Raw genomic sequence first — 19,444 nt, 5'->3', positions numbered from 1 at the left:
CATCTGTGCTGCTGGCGAGCGTCAGGACTAACCTGTCCCAATGGAAGATGTGATCCGTGGAGCAAGGAATGACACCCCAGTACCTCACATGTGGCAGAGCCAGCCCCACAGCCGAGGATGGCGTTTCCCAGTGGATGGGCAGTGTGGCATTAGCTCAGTGCAGTTATTCCAGCTGGGAATTTGGCATCTGCGCTGCCCCGATTGAAGCAAAGATTTGTTCTTCCTTTCCCAAAGCTTTGCTCCCACCACTTCATCCCAGGCTGGAAGCTCCAAACAGGGAACAGCACACGGGGGGATCACCCCAGCTGTATTTCAGCAGTGGGGCTGCAGCTCATGGGAAGGAAAATGCTGACCTGAGGAAAATCCCTGGAGCTTTATCGCTCAGACCCATTTTTCCCGTATTATTTCTCATCTTGGAGGCGGGAGGAGTTGCTGGTGTGGATCAAACAGGGCCTGTCCCAGAGTTTACCTCCACAGAGGCAGCACGGAGCCTCCTGCCAACACCCCCAGGGCTGGGGAGTGCAGGGGGGACCCCGACAGCCCCCAGAGAGCAGGGTTTAATTATCCATATCCTTACGTCCACTCGTGTACTTAGGAGGGTTATTAATGGCTGTGGGAGCATCCTGGCTGGTTGGGGCTGTGCTGCATCGCCGCCTTCCCTCACCCTTGGGTGGGGAACCAGCCTGTGGATGCTGAGCTGAGACATGCCAGGAGCGGAGGGATGCCATGAGCATCCCAGGAGGGTCCCAGCTGCAGCCAAGTCCCTGTTTCAGTGCCAAAGCCGACAGCACTCAGCATTTGCCTCTGGATCCTCATAGCCAGAATTTGGGCACAAACCTCTTACTGCATCCATTTGTGGGGTCTGTGTGATATCCAGCAGAGAGAAGGGAGAACATCCCCAGTGGAGGAGGATGCTCCAGGGGCTTTTGGTCTGGCAGTCACTCATCCTGCGAGAAAACCGCGTCGTGGGTGCTGTGGTGGGCCCAGCTGTGATGCCGTGGGATGGCAGGGCAGCAGTGGGGCAGACAGACCCCCAAATCCCATTTGGAGGAGGACATGTCTTGGAATTTCTCGTTTGCAAGGAGAATCCATGTGGGCATGGACCAAATCCTGCATCTTTTGGGCAGGTTCACCCCAAAGTCATCTGGTGCTGTGTTTGACCCCTAAATCCCATGACATGGCCTCCTTCATCCCACCACAGCTTCTGTCTCAGCCAGGGACTTGCTGAGCAGCAGAGCTGTTCTGTGTCCCATTCCGAGTGGAGGCAGCCAGTTTTTGGAATTTTTTTCCATCACTGTTATTATCTTTTACCCTTGGATGCCTGCCACACGTCTGTGTGCAGTACGCCCAACTCCATCCCACTTCCCTGTTTGTCTAACTTTTTGACCCTGGAGAATTCAAATCTATTTTCTTTCCTCTTCTTTTCTACAAAAAAAACCCCAACAAAAGCAACACCCCAAACCTGTATTAACCTGGCTCAATAGGAGGCATTTTCTTGAACTTATTAAAAAATCCAGACTTGTAAATTAATTTGTTCTTGTTGTACAATGGCAGTGCAGATGGACTCATTAGCATGCACACAACAAATAATTATAGATGAATTTTTAGCTGGCCTGCTTAATGGGCTTGCTGGGTTAATTATGTCAATGTATAATTACATCAGCCCTGGGAGACATAATGGCACACCCCGCTGAGCAGACACTAGCTAATGATGGTGTAATGCTGACAGAGGGAAGACGGACGGCTCCGGATGCACCTGCTTACCTCGGCACAAACCTCCATTGTCTGCGCCCAAACCCGCCCTGCCGGAGCCACCGGAGCCACCGGTGCCGTGGGTGCCACCGGCTCACGCCGGGAGGCGATGCCCCCGTGCCCCCTGCCCGTCCCTTTGTGCCTCGGGGCTGGCAGCGAAAGGCAGGACCCCAGGGATAACCCCATGGCACCTGGAACGGCAGGACGTGGCGTGTCCCCATGGCTCCGGGAATGGCAGGACACGGGCTGTCCCCACAGCACCTGGAAAGGCAGGACCCGGGGTGTCCCCCTCGGCATGGGGAGGTGCGAGAGGGCCGGTGGAGGCCATCCCTGCTGGCTCACCGTGCATCCCGCATCCCGCAGACCCCGCTCCTGTGCTGGAGGCTGCCCGGAGCCTGGAGGATCGGCTGCAGCAGCTCCAGCGCCTCGAGCCCGAGCCGCCGCCGCTGAAGGATCTCAGCCGCCCCTGGAAGAAGCACACGGAGCTCGTCAGCACCAAAGGTACCGCCCCGCTGGCTGAACGGTGGCAGCCGGGGCTCCCCGTGTGCCGCCTCTGAGCCTCCCTGGAATGCAGGGTGTGTCCCAGGGCCAGGACCTGCCCCCTGGCCGCCGCTGTGTCCCCTCCGCAGCCGTGTGACTGTGTCCCCCCGCAGAGCGCAGGGACGGGAAGTCGCCGGCAGCCGAGCCCCCGCTCCCCGGCCTCGACGGCAAAGCGGCGAGCACAGAGACCTCGCTGCAGAGAAATGAGGCAGAGAAGCAAAAGTACGTGAGTGCCGGGAATGGGGTCGTCTTGGGGTGCTGTGGGGACACGTGGCTCTGTCCCCGCTCCTGCACGGGGGTGTCTGTCCATCCTCCTTCTCCTTCCCTTTGCTGTCCGGTTGGGAGCCGGTCACATCCTGCTCAGAAACCTGACACCGTCTCAGACACTCCCGGTGTCCGTCCGTCTGTCTGTCCATCTCCAGTCCCAGGTGGTTTTGGGGAAGCAGCATGAGCGGGCAGAGCCGGGACAGGTCCCTCCTGCCGTCCCCTTGCTCTGTCTCCCTGGCACACGGCTTTGCTGGAACTCGTGGGTTGAATCCAGGCCGCTGGATGAACCTCATTAGATGACCTTTTAATTTGGAGGCTCCCGGCCTTCTCGGTGCCTTCATTGTTATTCCTTCCTTAACACGCTGCACCGGGAAACAAATGAAGAATCTTTAAACCCTAAATTGCAGATCTCTGCGAGTAAGTTCCTGGCAAGTGCAGGCTATAAATAATGCAGAATAACTTTTCCCTGATTGCTTCCCCCTCCTCCAGTTAATTACAGGTGGGGGTGGGCTGTCATCCCCCCCTCAGAGGAGTTTCAGCCTCAGGGATCAGGGACCGTTTTCAGCCCAAAGTGAATTTTTTTACACTTGGCAATAAACCCCTTAACATTGAGGGGTAACATGGCTTGAACACATCCTGGTATCCACTGGTGGGCCTTTCCTGGCTTCAGTGAGTGATGGGGTGGAGGAAGGGAATCTGTGAGGGGTCTCTGTGTGATTTTGGGGGGGCTGTGGGGTTGGCATGCCCGCGGTGCCCCCCGGTACATCCCTGGTGCCCGTCTCTTGCAGGGGCCTGCAGGAAGCTCAGGTCACCTTGGCCACTCGGCTGGGGGAGGCAGAGGAGAAGATCAAAGTGCTCCACGCAGGTAGTAGGGCCGGGACAGGGGCTGCTGACCATGGGCGGCCAAGCCCCCACCCCAGAGCTCACCCTCCTCTTCCTTTTGCCAGCGCTGAAGGCCACCCAGACGGAGCTGCTGGAGCTGCGCTGTAAATACGATGAGGAAGCTGCATCCAAGTAAGCTCCCAGCAGAGCTGGGTCGTGCTCAAAGCTGAGCTGAGCCCCTTTGGGCAGCACTGGGACATCCCCGTGGTGCTGCTTGAGGAGCTGAGATACTTCAGGCCACTGCAGGAGCATCCTGAGTCGTCACCAAAACTGCGGGAGAAACAGAAACTCTCCAACAGCATCTTTTAAGTGTTGGGGAACCAAGGCGTTACTAGATTCTAGCCAGGATGTGCAGCAGAAATGATTTCATCCACACACGCCCGGGTTGTGCAGTGAAAATCATTCCATCACACGTGGTTCTCTACCAGACCTTTCACGTATTTATACACAAAAACCCCGCAGAAATTCACATTCATTGGTCTTAAATTACACAATTCTTTGTATTCAATCTCCTATCAGTTATTGATCCCTTCTGCTTCGATGCTAATTGGGTCCTCATTGTTTGGTTCTCTTATCGATCTTTTCCCAGTCCAGGTGTCTCCGACCCACCAGGGGGGTAATGTTTGTTAATGTTCGCTTATCTCCTGTGTATCTCCTGCCTTCTCCCAATTGTTCCCCGGTGAACAGTCTTTTGAAGAGAAACTTCATTTCCCCTCCCCCTGGGCAAAGGCGAACAAGCCGCGGACTGAAGTGACAAAAGAATGTAAAAGTTGTATCATTTCCAACAGCAGAGTCCTTATCCCTAAAGGTGCCCTGGTCTTGTTTCCTCTCACAGGGCAGACGAAGTCGCCATGATCATGACCAACCTTGAAAAAGCCAACCAGGTGAGCCAGGAGCTGACTTTGCAGGAGCTGATGGGGTTGGCCTCGCAGAGCCCGGGATGCGGCACCCACCCCGAGCACCTGTGTGCCCTTGATGTCTGTCCCCAAAACCGGGATGGAGTTGCCAGGCAGCAGGACTGGGAATCCCTACAAAGGAGAGCTCGGGTGTCCTCCCCCTGGTGGGACCCCCTGCCCCATGTGTGGGGTCAAGGGTGTGTTTGGGATTCTGCCAGGCTCTGTTTGGCTGCTGGAGCTGGCACTCGTCACCTCCAGCCTCTCCCGGGTGTTTTAGGGCACAACCCACACTGCTCCAGTGTTAGATTCCAGTGTAATCACTCCTGGTCCTGCCCATTCCTGTTAATTAGTTTTGTTTGATTCTGAGAATGGAGGTATGCAAATAAATGCACGTGGATAATAAAAGAGGCTTAAAGAACAATTTGTGTATAAACAAAACCATCCTTTTGGGTGGAAAAAGGCAGTGTCCTGGAGCTGTGCCCAGGGATCAGGATCGGGAACCGTGTTAGGACACGGGGACCTTAAATACATGGGGGGAGCTTAAATACCTGGGCTGGGTTTCTGATGCCAGAGGTGGGAGCAGGATGCTCAGGAGAGGTACGGATTGGGGCAGATCCTGGACCCCATGTGGGGTGGGATGAGCCACAGTGCCCAGTCTGTTCCTGTTTTGTTCTCTTGCAGCGGGCGGAGGCGGCGCAGAGGGAAGTGGAGAGTTTGCGGGAGCAGCTGGCAGCTGTCAACAGCTCCCTGCGCCTGGCCTGCTGCTCCCCGACGGGCACCACGGGGGTGAGAGCATCCCTGGGGCCAGGAGCATCCCTCAGGGCCAGGAGCACTCCATTATGTCTAGCAGCATCTGTCACAGCCAGGAATGTCCCATTGCACTTAAGAGCACCCCACTGATGCAGGAGCACATTTCTGTGTTCAGGAGCACCCACCATGTTGGGGAGCAAGCCCAAAATTCCTGAGGAATGTTTCCACCCTGAAGTGGTGGCTCTGGCTGTGCCCTTCAGCCTCCCACGGAGAAGGGGACATGCACCCCCACAGCACCGAAATGCACCTGGGAGACCTTTAAGGGCAGCAGGAAGATCTGTCCCTGCCCAGGGCTCCGTCACCAGGGTCCCCCTTGCACCGGGCTGAGCCCTGGGCTCACCTGCTTCCTATGGGGACATGTCCGATGGGGAGGGTGGCCCTTGTCCCCACGTTGGGCGGCCGGGAGCTGACAGTGTCCCCTCTCCTGGCAGGACAAAGTGAACTATTCCATGTGCTCAGGGTCAAGGTTGGAGGCAGCTCTGGCTGCCAAGGACCGGGAGATCCTGCGGCTCCTGAAGGACGTCCAGCACCTCCAGAGCTCGCTGCAGGAACTGGAGGAGTCCTCTGCCAACCAGATCGCCGAGCTGGAGGGACAGCTGGCTGCCAAGAACGAGGCCATCGAGGTGTGCCCACTGGGGCTTGGGGCATGTTGGGGATGGGGGATGAGGGTCCGGCTGTGCCGGGTGTCCACTGGCAGCCAGCTGCGAGAACTGCCCTCCTCTGCTCCACAGAAGCTGGAGGAGAAGCTGCAGGCACAGGCGGACTACGAGGAGATCAAAACAGAGCTGAGGTATGGCTTGGCCAGCACCCACGGCTGGTGGCTCCTTGCCGCTATCCTGGCTGGCCTGGTGCCGCTGGCACGCGCGGCACGCTCCCACAGCCGTGACATTCAGCCACGGCCACCGTGTCACCCCCTTGTCTCTCTCCCAGCATCCTGAAGGCGATGAAGGTGGCTTCTGCCGGCTGCAGCCTCCCCCAGGCAAGTGCCGCGGTGCGTTCCGAGGCGCTGGCCGGGCTGTGCCAGCCCTGCCGCCGGTGCCTCCGCCGCCTGTCCCCATCTCGGCTTGGCTCCTTGCAGAGCATCTCAAAGGCGGAGGAGGCCCTGCTGCTGGGGAAGGAGGCTTTCTACCCCTCCCAGAAGTACCTGCTGGAGAAGCCCAGCCTGCTGGCCAACACTGGTAGGGACCCTGGATTCTGTGGCATCCTGCTGGGAACATCCGTGGGAGTGTGGGTGGCATGGACAGATCCTGCTCTGACTGTGGTGGGGTGGGGGAAGAACAGGGGGTGGAATGTCACCTGGGGAAACTGAGGCAGGAGCTGTTTGGCTGCAGGGCTGTGCCGGAGCCATGGCCAGGGGGACTCTAGTGTGTCTCCCTCTCTCTCCTTCATCTCTAGAGGAGGATCACTCTGAAGACGAGTCGGGGAAGGATCCTCTGGGCATGGAGCAGCCGTACCCATCCCCTCATCACGCCCCAGCCGATGACCCCGCGTCCCCTACTCCCCTCCCACCACTGCCTGGCCCCGGCGTGGCCCCCGATGGTCCCCGGACTTTCTCGCTGTCCCCCTTCCCGGGGGGTGAGCGGCTTTCAGGGGACCCCAAGGCCCCACACCTCCCGCTGCCCAGCTACAAGAGCGACAGCAGCAGCGGGGGACCACCCTTCCCCTCCTCCTTCTTCGGGGCCAAAAGCAGCACCCAGCACCCCGTCCCCGCGCCGGCCGCCAGTGCCACCAGCCCGCCCGGCGAACCCTCCGAGGGCAGCGCCGGCAGCTCCGCCGAGGAGGAGCAGCTGGACACGGCCGAAATCGCCTTCCAGGTGAAGGAGCAGCTGCTGAAGCACAACATCGGGCAGAGGGTCTTCGGGCACTACGTGCTGGGGCTGTCACAGGGCTCCGTCAGCGAGATCCTGGCGCGGCCCAAGCCCTGGCACAAGCTGACGGTGAAGGGCAAGGAGCCGTTCATCAAGATGAAGCAGTTCCTCTCCGACGAGCAGAACGTGCTGGCCCTGAGGACTATCCAGGTGCGCCAGAGAGGTGAGTGGTTGGGGTGGCCCCGGCCAACGGGTCCTGTCCTAGGATGCTGCAAGTGATGCTGTGGGGTCCCCTCCCAGTGCACCCCAGTTCACCCTGGCAGCATTCCAGGGTGCCCCATGCCACGGCAGGGGGGCTCGCCAGACCCTGATGTGCTGGCGAGATGGGCTGGGACGCTGGTCCTGCCCGTGGCACTTTTCCCTGGTGGGATTTTCCCTGGTGGGACGGAGCCGGCTGCCGGGTGGGATGAGCCCCGGCAAACGGCAGCAATTAACAACAACCCATTGCTGTGGAAGCTGCATCCCTGGACGTGCTTTACTCATTTATTCTGACAAGTGCCATTTAATTATTCATCAGGCTGTTCTGTGCCATATGAATCAATGTGCTCGGGAATATTTTGTTAAAATAATGAAGTTTTAGTGCTGCGGAACCTCAGTGCAGTGTTGGCACTGCCACTGAATGGTGACTCCCATCTCTGGGGACCTCAGCAGCGGCAGCTGGTCACTGCAGTCCCTGTGGTGGCACCAGGACTGGACAATGCACATCCATGGTCCATGCTCCTGCTGGTTCCAGCCTGGAGGGCTCTGATTTATCCCCTGGATCTGATCCATCATTAATGCTTCTGCACAGCCAGGAGGGCACAGTGCCGGGGATGGGGACGTGGTCCCTGTGCCTGTGTCTCTGCTCCTGGTGGAGAGCGGCTGCCCTTGGATGGGGCGAGCAAAGTGCTGGGAGATGCTGGAGCTGGCAGCCAGGGCTACTAGGGCTCCCTGCGCTCTGGTAGTGACTAATCGGGAGTGACATTCGTCTTCAAACCAGCATCCCTAAAAATAACCGAACATGAGGAGCAGTAAATACTTCCTGACATACAAGCAGAGCTTGTAAAACCAGCGCCGGTGACAAAGCTGTTATCCTGCCTCTTTGATCAGGTAGCATCACGCCGCGGATCAGGACACCAGAGACCGGCTCCGACGATGCCATCAAAAGCATCCTGGAGCAGGCAAAGAAGGAGATTGAGTCGCAGAAGGGAGGTAGGTGCCAGCATGAGAGTGGGTGTCACCAGAGGGTGCCTGAGTCCCTGCTCTGCCCTGTGGTAGCAGCAGCCAAAGGGGCGCCAGTGGCTGGGTGTTCTGTGGCTGTGGGTCCCATCCCAAAAATGGGCTTTTTGGGGGTATTTCACCCACTGACATCCATGGAGAATTTTTTGGGGCATGTTGGAAAGAAGTACCATATGGGATGGAAGAGTCCCCGTGCAGCGAAGTTCTGATCTGGCCTTTCCAAAACTTTGGAAGCATTCTTTTCCTCCCCCCTGCCCCAAACCAGATGCTTAAATGAGGATTCAGGATCCATCTGGCACGAGGAATCATTAAAGCAGCTGCTCTCACAGTCAATTACAAGAAATGAAATACATTAAAACAGGTAGTCTGCTGAGAAAGCAGAATCCCGGAGAATTAAATTAGACGGGAACGGTGGAAAAACAGACAGGGAAAACAAACATGTTTGTCTATTGCGTTGTTGGTAATGGGGTTTATTTTGCAATCATCAAAAAAGAGGTTGGCTTTGAGTCAGGGTGTTGAAGCTTTTGCATTGTGGGTGCTGCTGGTCCAAACCAGAGTGGGATAAACCCCTTTTCTCCCACACTGAATTACGGCCACACAGTAAACGACACGTGCTGCTCCTCGGGACTCCCTCACCCCTTTTCTCTGCAGGGGAGCCCAAAACGCCGTCAGCTTCGCAGGCAGTGGCCAACGGGGCAGGAGGCAGCAGCTCGGAGGACGCCATCAAGAGCATCCTGGAGCAGGCGCGGCGGGAGATGCAGGCGCAGCAGCAGGCGCTGCTGGACATGGAGTCGGGGGCCAGCGGGCACGGGGGGGACACGGCGCCGGCTGAGCGCTCCACTCTGGCCACCGTCAGCCAGAACATCACCCCCGCCTATGTCAAGCAGGAGGAGAGCAGCGGGGCCAGCCCTGGCCCCCCCCAGACGCCCCTGGCCGTGCTCTCCCCTGCTGCCTTTGTCCAGAGCATCATTCGGAAAGTGAAGTCGGAGATCGGCGACGCTGGCTCCTACTTCGACCAGCACTGGGCGTCAGAGCGAAGCCTGCTCAGCCGGCCCTACACCTCCGTGTCGCCTTCGCTGTCTTCCTCCTCCTCGAGCTACTCTAGCATGGCCAACGGCCGGGGCTGGCCGCGGGGCGAGCCCAGCGAGGGCGGCACCAACGAGGACGAGCTGCCGCCAGCAGATGAGGAGCCCCACCGGCTGTCGGAGATGAAGGCAGAGGGAGCCGGCGCGGAGCCGGCGGCTGGTGGGCGTCTGTCCTACTACCCCACGTACGTGCCACGGACCCTGAAACCAACGGTGCCACCGCTGACGCCGGAGCAGTACGAGATGTACATGTACAGGGAGGTGGACACGCTGGAGCTGACCCGGCAGGTCAAGGAGAAGTTGGCCAAGAACGGCATCTGCCAGAGGATCTTCGGAGAGAAGGTACCAGCCTGGAGAAGGGGGGTCTGCTGTCCCCTCTGCTCTGTGACCCAGAGCCTGGGGCTCATTGATGGCCTTCACCAGCTCCTTCCAGAATCTTCCTTTTCCCTGGTCTCTTTCCCCTTGGAGGACTCTGAGTCCTCAGGGTCTGACCCAACCCCAAGCAGTCTCCCAGTGGCCAACACCAATTGGTCAGTGGCACTTCCCACCAAGAATGCCCAGTCCCCTGAGCGGAGCCCTGCGGGGACCAGCCTCCCACCCCATCGGGTATCCCAAGAGGACCCACCATCAGCAATCAGGGCTGGGGACAAAGGCTCCAGACATGCCGTGGGGCAGGGGTGGCAGTGGGTGGCATCCTGCTCCCCCTCCCCTGACTTGGGGGTGGAGGGCAGGCAGCTTCCCAGCACCGGGGGGAGTGCACCCCACCTTCGGCAGGTGACACCTGCGTGGTGCCCAGGTGCTGGGACTGTCCCAGGGCAGCGTGAGTGACATGCTGTCGCGGCCCAAACCGTGGAGCAAGCTGACGCAGAAGGGACGGGAACCCTTCATCCGCATGCAGCTCTGGCTGACGGACCAGCTGGGCCAGGGGATCAGCCAGCAGCCCACACCCTCCCAGGGTAAGTGACACCACTGTCCCCATGGTCCCCATGTGCCATCAGTGTCCCCACCACTTCTGTGTCCATCCCCCGCATCCTGGTGAGTTTGTCCTGCTCCCACCCCAGCACTGGGAAGAGCTGTCCCTGCCACTTCCAACGCCAATACCCTGATCCTGGGAAGCCCCTTTCATCCCCAACCCACTTCATTTAACACAAAAATTAAAGGAAAGCCACATAAAAAATCTTGGGCTTTGTGCCTGACATAAAGCAGTAACTGGAATTTTTTTTTTATTATATAAGTGGTGTTTTCTCTCTTTAATTATTCCACCACCACCTCCCGCTTTGCCGTAGCCACTGGAGAGGCTTGGCTGGTATCCCCCTCCCCAGAGGGCAAAGCCACAGGCATCCCCCAAATGACCCTCCTGCTCCTGCTGGGCCCCCACACGGTCCCCTCCCGCCATCCCTGCTGACCCCTCTGCCCCGGTGTCACACAGCCAGCCCGGTGGAGCCCCAGCCGTCCCCCTCGCCGCCCCCCAGCCCTGCTGAGCATGAGAAGGGCTGCCAGGAGCCCCTCACCCTGGCCTTGGAGAGCAGCAAAGAAAACCAGCAGCCCGAGAGCCGCTCGACACCTGCGCTGGGCGGGAAGACGTATCCCAACAGCCAGGGACCCATGGGCATCCAGGAGATCGTCGCCATGTCCCCCGAGCTGGACACCTACTCCATCACCAAGAAGGTCAAGGAGGTCTTGACGGACAACAATTTAGGTACGAACCCTCTCTCCGCCCAGGTTTTTGGGAGCTGCTGGATCCAGCACCCCAATTGCTGTAGATGCAATCTTTCCCCACCCCCCGATGTTTTTCTGTGGGTGCTCAAGGGAATTCCGGGAGGATGCTGGCTGGGAAATGGGGCGCACCTGCCCTGCAGGGGGACTGCAGCGCCCGTCCCGCTGCTCTACTCCCTCTAACCACCTCTGCTTCTCCTCCGCCAGGCCAGCGGCTGTTTGGGGAGAGCATCCTGGGCCTGACGCAGGGCTCGGTGTCCGATCTCCTCTCCAGGCCCAAGCCGTGGCACAAGCTGAGCCTGAAGGGGAGGGAGCCCTTCGTCCGGATGCAGCTCTGGCTCAACGACCCCCACAACGTGGAGAAGCTGCGCGACATGAAGAAGCTGGAGAAGAAGGGTGAGGGATGGGGTGGCACGGCCCTGCTGGGAGTGGGGTGCTGGCCGAGGGGGGTCCCGGGCTGGGGGGCGAGCGGTGCCAGCTGGGTGTCCTCTCCCGCAGCCTACCTGAAGCGCCGGTACGGGCTGATGAGCGCCAGCTCGGACAGCGAGTCCCCCAGCGCCCGCTCCGAGTGCGCCAGCCCCAGCGTGCCGCCGCAGGACCTCAGCCTGCTGCAGATCAAGAAGCCGCGGGTGGTGCTGGCGCCGGAGGAGAAGGAAGCCCTAAAGAAAGCCTACCAGCTGGAGCCATACCCCTCCCAGCAGACCATCGAGCTGCTCTCCTTCCAGCTCAACCTCAAGACCAACACCGTCATCAACTGGTTCCACAACTACAGGTACTTACAACTTATAATTCCCAGGCTTTGGGGGACTGATGGTGCTGTGCCATGGAGGGGGTGTCACTGTTCCCCTTCCAGCCTTCCTGGTCGCTCTTCCCTAGATGGAAGGTGTACACCCACTGGAGGTCCCCAGGTGCACCCCAGGCTGGTGGGTGGTGTTGGCTACCTTGACCAAGGCATGTTGAGCACCTAAAGAGGTTACCATGCTCTTGTCCACCTGCTCATCCCGGAGTGGGAGCTCCACAATGGGGGAGAGAAAGCCTTACAGAGGCTGCTCTGCAACCCCACAGCAGCCCGACCCTGGGGAGCAGCACAGGTTTCATCCCTGGGTGGTACCGTAGTGGACTCTTGTCCCATTTTTCTGGCTGGAGACGTGCGGTGGCCACGGCATGGGGCAATGGGTGGTTGTTGCCACCCCTCCGTGTTTGTGTCCCACAGGTCACGGATGCGCCGGGAGATGCTGGTGGAGGGTGCGCAGGACAATGACACGGACCCGGAGCAGAGTGGCGGGACGGCCATCCCCGGGCGCCGGGACCCCCACAGCCCCGATTCAGACGCTGAGGATCACAAACCCGTGTTCGTGGGGGGCGAGCCCCCCTGCGCCGCTGTGCCCTTGAAGGTGAAGGAGGAGCAGGGGGATCTGGGCGGCTGGAGCCGCCGGCGGGACTCACGCAGCCCGGCCGGAGCGGCTGAAGGGACCGGACCCCCCCAGGAGGAGCGGGGGGCAGCCCCCCACGCCGCCGCCCCCAGCGCCGGCAGCCTCCCACGGCGGGGAGGCCGCGCCGGTGCCACCGCCGGGGGACCCCCACCGCCGCCACCGCCACACCCCGACAGCTCCCAGTCCTCTGCGGGGTCATCCCGTTGCAGCTTGGAGGTGTCCCCAACATCACCCTCGGCAGCTTCCTCGCCCGGCCTCACCGGCTCAGCCTCACCAGGACCATCCTCTGCCGGGCCGGTCTCGCCAGCGCTTCCACCGGCTCCCGGCCCGCGGCTCAGCACCAGCGTCCAGCGGCGCCACGAGAAGATGGCCAACCTCAACAACATCATCCACCGCCTGGAGCGGGCTGCCAACCGCGAGGAAGCCCTCGAGTGGGAGTTCTGAGCCCCCCCGCTGCCCTAAATATATATATACACCCCCACACATACATATATATTTTGATAAATGCAGTGTGCACCGAGAGGTGACGAGCGGCCAGAGCCACGGAAGAGGAGCGTCCATGGAAAAGGGGAGACCCCCTCCTATGGAGCCGCCCCCCACCCCCCCCCACCTCCGGCTTTGTTTTAAATGTGAAAAACTGGGAACAATTTTAGAAAAGAAAAACAAACAAAAAAAAAAATCAAAAAATATTTATAGACCTCTTTTAGATATTTTAATAAAAGGATACTTTGGAATTTATTAACAGCTTAAGCTGCTTTGATATTAAAAGATAGCTATAAAATCAAGATGATGTAGCAGTTGTGTCATTAAATGTACACTGAAGTCTTGTAGTTTGCCACTGGATGAGATTAAAAACAAATAAACAAAAAAAAACAACCCACAGAAAAGACTTTTTGAGCAAAGCCATCAAGAAGCACTATGAGACTGACCAAATTTAAGAAACTTTTGCAGTTTCCACCTGTCTGTAAGACACTGCATCGCTTCTGCCCCAGCCAGAAACTGCATCCTAGTCCCTGAAGACTCTAAAGCGACCCCCCGACGCCATCGAGTATGTATTTAGTTCTGGTGGTTTATGTTTTTGGAAGCCTTTGTAACACAGAATGTCCCGTGCGGTTGTGTATGTTGTAGAAATGTCTGCAATAGCCTTCTGGAACAAGATGTAGCATGGTCCCAACGCCGTCCCTCGCGCTTCCTCCAGCCGGCGGCCGGTGCCAGCTCCCACCTGGCGTGGTGTGGCTCGTGCCAGCTCCCAAAGGAAGAGAGAAAACGAGGCAAAAGCAAAGAAAGCAACCTGAGCTTGGGATTTTGGGAGTGGGATGGGAAGATGTACCTGGGTGTGATGCTTGAGGATGGTACCAGCTCGCTGGGGATGGACATCCATGGCATCCCGGTTCCCTGTCCGTTTGGGGAAGGAAAAGATGGAGCCTCCAAGCTTTGCCCCTAGGGCAGCAGTGCTTGAGGTGAGCACCCAAAAACCGTGAGCCACCCACTCGCAGGCTGAGCCCTGCTCGGGGCTGCTCCAGCATCACAGCCAGCTCTTGAAGCTGAAGCACTTTTTAGGGAGAGAGCCCAGGCAGGAGGAGCATCCCCTTCCCGCAGCCGTGTCCCCAGGTGGTGGCTGCTGGTGATGCCAGGATGAGCCCTGGGATGTCGTATCAGGCTCCTGCCTGAATTGGGCAAGCTCAGCCCTGAGCTGGGCAAAGCACCACTGAGCTTTGGCTTTCCAGGGCTGATCCTGTGCAGACGCAGGAGCTCGGTGGTGGCACCACCCCGGTGCGCTCCCCGTCACCTCCCCGACCCCACCACCTCCAGCCGGCCTCTGCTAACGAAATGCCTTTAAACGACGTGGAGTGGCCCTCGCTGGGCTGCTCTGCTCTGTCCCCTGCCCACACAGCATCAGCCATCACCCACCAAAGCCCGGGAGGGCTCCCTGCCAGGCTCCCAGGCTATGCATTGACTGATTTTCCACTGCAGACATTTTTATCAGAATAGAAGGTATTTTTATACTCGGGTTGGGAGTGGATGAGCAATGCTGGGCAAGGGCATGGTTCTCCTTGCCTGCCTCCCGTGCCCTGGTGAGCCACAGGGTGCCCATGGCCGCTCTTTCCCTGCCACCACGCTGTGGAAGGTGGAGGTGTGACCACTGACTGCCTTCTCCGTTGTGTGCTAGAGGGAGCTTTAGTGGAACGGGATTTGAGGAAGCACTTAGGATAGTCCTGAGCACGGCAATCCTGTTGTATGAAAGCCAACGGGACACACTGATCACATTTTTGTTAGGCTCATGTTCTGTACTTCAAAAGTTTCTATGAGATCGATGAACTTTGTTTAACAATTTTGGAAGGAACAAGTTCTGTAAAGAGCCACTAAATACAGAAGTTGGATATGACTCTGGCCTTGAGGTGTGTTTTGTCCGGAGGTGGTGGAATGGGAACTCCTCTCACACTCACCCAGTGCCCGGTGTTGGCACCCTCAGAAGTCACAGCTTTGCTTTGGGGTTGTGGCAAGAGCTCTCATTATCCCAGTGACTGGGGGATAAAAAAAAGGGTGTTAAATGGGGTTAGTCCAGCTCAGGGTGTGATCCTGCCCCACAAAATTCCTGTGTTCATCCCTGCTGCAGGTTTGCTCCCCTCCCTGGGGTAGCTCAGCATGCTCCAGCATGAGTTTCAGCTTGGTTTATCATAAAACCATCATTTCATGGAATGGTTGGGGTTAGAAGAGACCTTAAGGATCATCTTATTCCAATCCTCTGCCATGGGCAGGGACACCTTCCACTAGACCAGGTTGCCCCAAGCCCTGACCGCCGATGGCACCGCCGATGGCACCGCGCCCCAGCGCGGCTCTTGTTCAGAGCCGACCATCGCTGGGCGAGCCGGCAGCTTCTGACACGAGGCAGGGCTGTTTGCGTCTGATGAATTAATAAATCCATATGTTGCATATCTGTTAAAGCTTGTTTGTCAGCTAACATGTTGAGAAGGACTTATTTTTAATGGATATCTGAGTGTCTGGAGAAGCTGGGCCAGCTGCCATGGAAACCGGAATCTTCCCCTGCAGCAAAGGACGGAGCCGCGTGAACCATCTGGGTGCTCCGGGTGCAGCTGCACCCCGGCTGCCCTTGGCACTGCTCCAGATGCCAAATTCCACAGGGGGATGCTGTGCCTGGCCAGGAGCAGGCTCCACGCTCTGCAGGGCTCTCAGTGAGCGGGTGACCCTGAAGTGATTGCCCAGCCCCTGCAAGGCCCCAAGTTAAAGAGAAGCTGGGGACATTCATGCAGGTGGGATGTGTGGGCAGGGACATGGGGACGTGCTGGCCACTTTCACAAGGGCAGAGTCCCTGGTCCCTGTGTAGCACCAACACTGGCTCTGATAAGGGGACAGATATTTTGTCCTGGTTAAGATCCGTCCCTGCCATGGGACCACCCTGGCACTGGGTGTCCTGATGCTCCCAGGGTGACACTATCCCATCTCATCCCATCCCTGCAGGCAGACCTGGGGCTCTGCAAGACCCTGGCATTGACCACGTCCCCCTCACGTGACAGTTCCTGACCAACCCCACAGATGTGGTGGGGACAGGAGGAGGACTAAAATCAAGTATTCCCACCTGGACTCCCCTCCCCAAGGGGGCTTAAAGGCACAAACAAGGACCATGGATGGGAGGGAATTTCTGAAACAACTTTTATTGTATAAAAATCTTGTGTCTGTCCCAAAGGAGCAAAGGGAGCTGGAGTCACCCAACCCTAAGCCAGGGCACCCTGAGTGCTCCCTCTGCTCTGGGGTGGATCACCCCACCTTTGGACCAGCAGCTTGAGTGTCTGTTGGGGAAATAAGAGACAAACACAGGCATGAGACACCAGCTTTGCTCCGGTTTGGCACACGAATCATTCCTCACGCTCTGCTGCTGACACACATGTTCCCATTTGCCACCACAAGCGATGCTTCCCCTTAGCGAGCTGGCATGGGGATGACGTGCTGTCCCAAAATATCCACCAGTAAGGCAGTGCCCACAGCTGCTGCATTCCCCCTGGGTCTGACCCCCCCCAAATTCACCATCCAGGCTGCAAGCAGCAATTGCTGCCTGTGTAATGCCCAGGGCTGGGTGTCACCAGCTCCCCGAGGCGTGCGGAGCTGCTGCTGATGTTAAGGAAGGGCTGCAGTCACTGATATTTTCATTACAAACCACATCCTGCTGGAGCAGAGGGATCTGTCAGAGCTCAGCCAACCTCAGCCTTGTGCCAGGCCAGGAGGGGAAGTCGGTAGCAGGCTCTCCACTGTGGAACACCCACACAGGCACTCAGGCAGGCAAGATCCCATCAAAATCCTCCTCCAAGAGTTTTCAATGCGTGATCCCACTGTAAGAGCATCAAGAGGCCCCAGCAGAGCCAGAGCAGCGGTCGATTCCCAGGAGGCCTCAGTGAGTGAGCGGTTTGTAGTTCGCTTGTGCTGAGTGGAGCACCTCACACCCCCATGGGGGCACGGCTGGAGGGTGCAGCCTTGTGGTGCCCGTTTCACCATCACAGAGCAGCACTGGTGTCCCTTGGTGCCAAGCCCTCGTTGGCACCACCAGCAGGTGTCCATCACCACCTCGGCCAGGTCTGCACACCCTGGGGTGAGGAGGGGACTGGGCCAGCACCAAGGATGACCACATCCACCCTGCCCCTGGTCCTGCTAGGTTCCCAGGCCTCCGCCACCACTCAGGGCCGGGGGCCACGCTGCCTCTGCTGCCAGTCCTGCCGCAGCCGGGCCATCTCCCGGCTGTACTGCTCGTGGAGCCGGCAGAAGGTGGACGGGCTCTCCGCCACGGCCGCCCCGGCGCTCGCAGCCTCGCCGTTCGACACCCGCCTGCGCGACGGCAGCGGCGGCGGCCGCGGGTTCTCCTCCTCGTCGTGCCCACCACAGCCAGAGGTGTCGGGTGCCTGGTCCGCTCCCAGCACGTTGTTCCACACCGCACAGCCGTTCTCCTTCGGCAGGATGGCAGGCAGAGCCGGCAGCCGCTCCCGGGACTGCTCCAGCCCCGACGGCTTCGGCTTCCAGGGGCCGGGAGGCTCCTGGGAGCCCCCACATCCCCCAGCCAGACCCTGGCGCATTTCCTGCAGCTGCTTCTCCAGCTCCCGCACCACCAGCCGCATGTAGTCAAAGCTGGCTCGGGACAGCGACTTCACCCATGACTCCATGGCCGCCTGGCTCTCCGCTGCCAGCACGTAGGTGCGGGACTTGGTGCCACCGAAGCGGATGGCGAAGGTGAACCCCTCGGCTGAATCGCAGAGCTCCACGTTGCAGCCCTCCAGCACGATGACGCCCACCGGCTCCCGGCTGTCCCGTTCCTCGAAGTAGAAGAGCATGTTGCCCTTGAGCACGAACCAGCGGCGGTGATAGGCCGTGTGCCGCTCGCCACGCTTGTAGAGGAAGCCGGCGTTGTCGGCCGGGGAGTCGCAGGTGGCGTAGAAGGCCAAGCTCCGCTCGTTCAGCTTCATGGCTCCGCGCCCTGCGGGGACAGAGGGTGCTCAGCGCTGCGCGTTAATTGCATGGAAATGAACCATCGGCTTTTTGTTCCTGCTGGCAGCAGCGCTGGCGCCCAGGAAATGGAGCCGGTGAATAAACAACGCCGGGATAGTTGGGATAAGCCCGCTCCCAGACAAGGTGCTGAGTCCAGCGGATGCCGGGTGGCCTGTGGTTCCCCAGGGCTCACTGGGGACGAGGCTCCCCTCCCCAGCAAAGTGTTTTCCCACTGAGGAGCCCCAGGCAGGGCTTATCCGGTGCCCCACGTCACCTGGCACAGGTGACCTTCCCGCCGGCGCCGTGTTTTCCGTGTCGCGCCGCTCCTCCCCACGGCGCACAGGGAGGGTTTTGGCCGGCTCCGTGGATCCGGCTGCCGCTCCAGAGAACCGTGGCCACAAACCCTGCCACCCGGGCAAGGCCACCGCTCCTCTTGTCCCCTAATCGCTGGTGGCCTCGCCGCCCCAGGCTTCCCACCCACCTGGACTCTACCTTCGGTCTGCGGCGGTCACCAGCATCAAGGACACGCTCGTGGCCGTGGTGGCCGCGGGAGCGCTGGATCCGGGGTCGGATGGTGTGAGGGGGCTTTGGGGCCCCGCTCCTGCACGGTCACCTTTGTGCTCGGCTCACACCGCCCCGGCCCGGCCCGGCCCCGCGGGCGGAGCGCTGCTCCCGCCCGCCTCCGCCACCGCCCATCCCCGCGGCCGCGGCCGGGAGGGAGGAGCTGGAAAAGCGCTCCGGAGCTCGGCCCCGGAGCTGGGAGCTCCTGGCTCGGCCCAAAGCCCGCGGCAGGTCACAGCTCCGGGCACCGGGACTGAGGGCCAGGCAGAACCGGGAAGAGCGAGGGGGGAATGGGGGGAGAGATGAGGACACGCGTTGGAGGATGCAGGGGAAGTGCACATCCCGGGATGAATGTATGGATGTACACAGGGATGTGCACATGGACGTACTCATGTGTGGGAAACCCAGGAATGTAGTGCTGAAAGTGGCTGCACAACGTTGAATTTTTGATCACATTTTGGAGGCAAAGGATTTGAGATTCTGGGAGCATCTGACAGGGAACGGACAGAGGTTGGTGGATAAGGTGGACAACACAAGCCCCACAAAGAGGGTTGGTGGCAGGACATAGCTGGTCCTGAGTGGGTAGGAAATGCTGCAGGGGACCAGGCTGCAAGTCCTGGCTGCTCTCCTGACCTTGCAGCCATATCCTTGGGCCACAGCCAAGTGTGGGAGGGTCTCAGTGCAGAGGGACGGAAGGAGTTGAGTGGGGACAAGCCTCCAGTCTGACTTCTGCTCTTGGCTGGCCTTCCAGGCTCACAGGACCACCCTGGCAGTGCCGCTGTCCTCACCATGCCACAGCAAATACCGGCGTCAAGGATTTGCTCTCCTTATCTCTGTCCCTTTCCTCCAGTTTCTTCATCCCCCTGCTCTGCTCCACAGCCATGCGTGTACTTTAGCAATCAAGGCACTGGCGACCATTTTAGAGG

The 19,444-nt window shown here is 59.2% G+C and overlaps 2 protein-coding genes across 9 annotated transcripts in view; one reads left to right on the top strand and one right to left on the bottom strand.

Moving 5' to 3' along the window:
- The window catches only part of CUX2 (cut like homeobox 2), a 64,282-nt gene extending 49,429 nt beyond the window's left edge, over positions 1-14,853 (top strand). For 6 of the 7 annotated variants that reach the window (XM_032127914.1, XM_032127915.1, XM_032127918.1 and 3 more), the window contains 17 exons: positions 2,116-2,253; positions 2,406-2,514; positions 3,348-3,424; positions 3,507-3,573; positions 4,277-4,325; positions 5,019-5,123; positions 5,579-5,770; positions 5,879-5,937; positions 6,078-6,325; positions 6,543-7,178; positions 8,105-8,206; positions 8,885-9,660; positions 10,115-10,274; positions 10,748-11,017; positions 11,242-11,430; positions 11,533-11,806; positions 12,248-14,853. In XM_032127914.1, coding sequence (XP_031983805.1) covers positions 2,116-2,253; positions 2,406-2,514; positions 3,348-3,424; positions 3,507-3,573; positions 4,277-4,325; positions 5,019-5,123; positions 5,579-5,770; positions 5,879-5,937; positions 6,078-6,325; positions 6,543-7,178; positions 8,105-8,206; positions 8,885-9,660; positions 10,115-10,274; positions 10,748-11,017; positions 11,242-11,430; positions 11,533-11,806; positions 12,248-12,911 — 4,115 coding nt within the window. In that variant the 3' untranslated portion in view covers positions 12,912-14,853. The remainder of the gene's footprint in view (positions 1-2,115; positions 2,254-2,405; positions 2,515-3,347; positions 3,425-3,506; positions 3,574-4,276; positions 4,326-5,018; positions 5,124-5,578; positions 5,771-5,878; positions 5,938-6,077; positions 6,326-6,542; positions 7,179-8,104; positions 8,207-8,884; positions 9,661-10,114; positions 10,275-10,747; positions 11,018-11,241; positions 11,431-11,532; positions 11,807-12,247) is intronic. The other variant, XM_032127917.1, reaches the window with a different exon arrangement.
- Positions 14,854-16,115: 1,262 nt separating this feature from the next.
- PHETA1 (PH domain containing endocytic trafficking adaptor 1) lies at positions 16,116-18,607 on the bottom strand. Of its 2 annotated transcripts, none has more exons than XM_032128317.1 (2): positions 18,439-18,607; positions 16,116-17,946 (listed from the first exon to the last, which is right to left on the bottom strand). In XM_032128317.1, the coding sequence occupies exon 2, from the start codon at positions 17,933-17,935 to the stop codon at positions 17,156-17,158; it is 780 nt and encodes a 259-aa protein (XP_031984208.1). In that variant the 5' UTR covers positions 17,936-17,946; positions 18,439-18,607; the 3' UTR covers positions 16,116-17,155. The 2 variants fall into 2 exon arrangements, with proteins under 2 accessions (XP_031984208.1, XP_031984207.1); XM_032128316.1 differs by having other exon boundaries at positions 18,470-18,607.
- Positions 18,608-19,444: the final 837 nt, after the last annotated feature.

The sequence above is a fragment of the Corvus moneduloides genome, chromosome 18 (assembly GCF_009650955.1).
Source record: "Corvus moneduloides isolate bCorMon1 chromosome 18, bCorMon1.pri, whole genome shotgun sequence".
Classification (NCBI taxonomy): Eukaryota; Metazoa; Chordata; class Aves; order Passeriformes; family Corvidae; genus Corvus; species Corvus moneduloides.
Note: the sequence above shows the minus strand (reverse complement) of the source record. Positions and strands in the feature narration are given on the sequence as shown.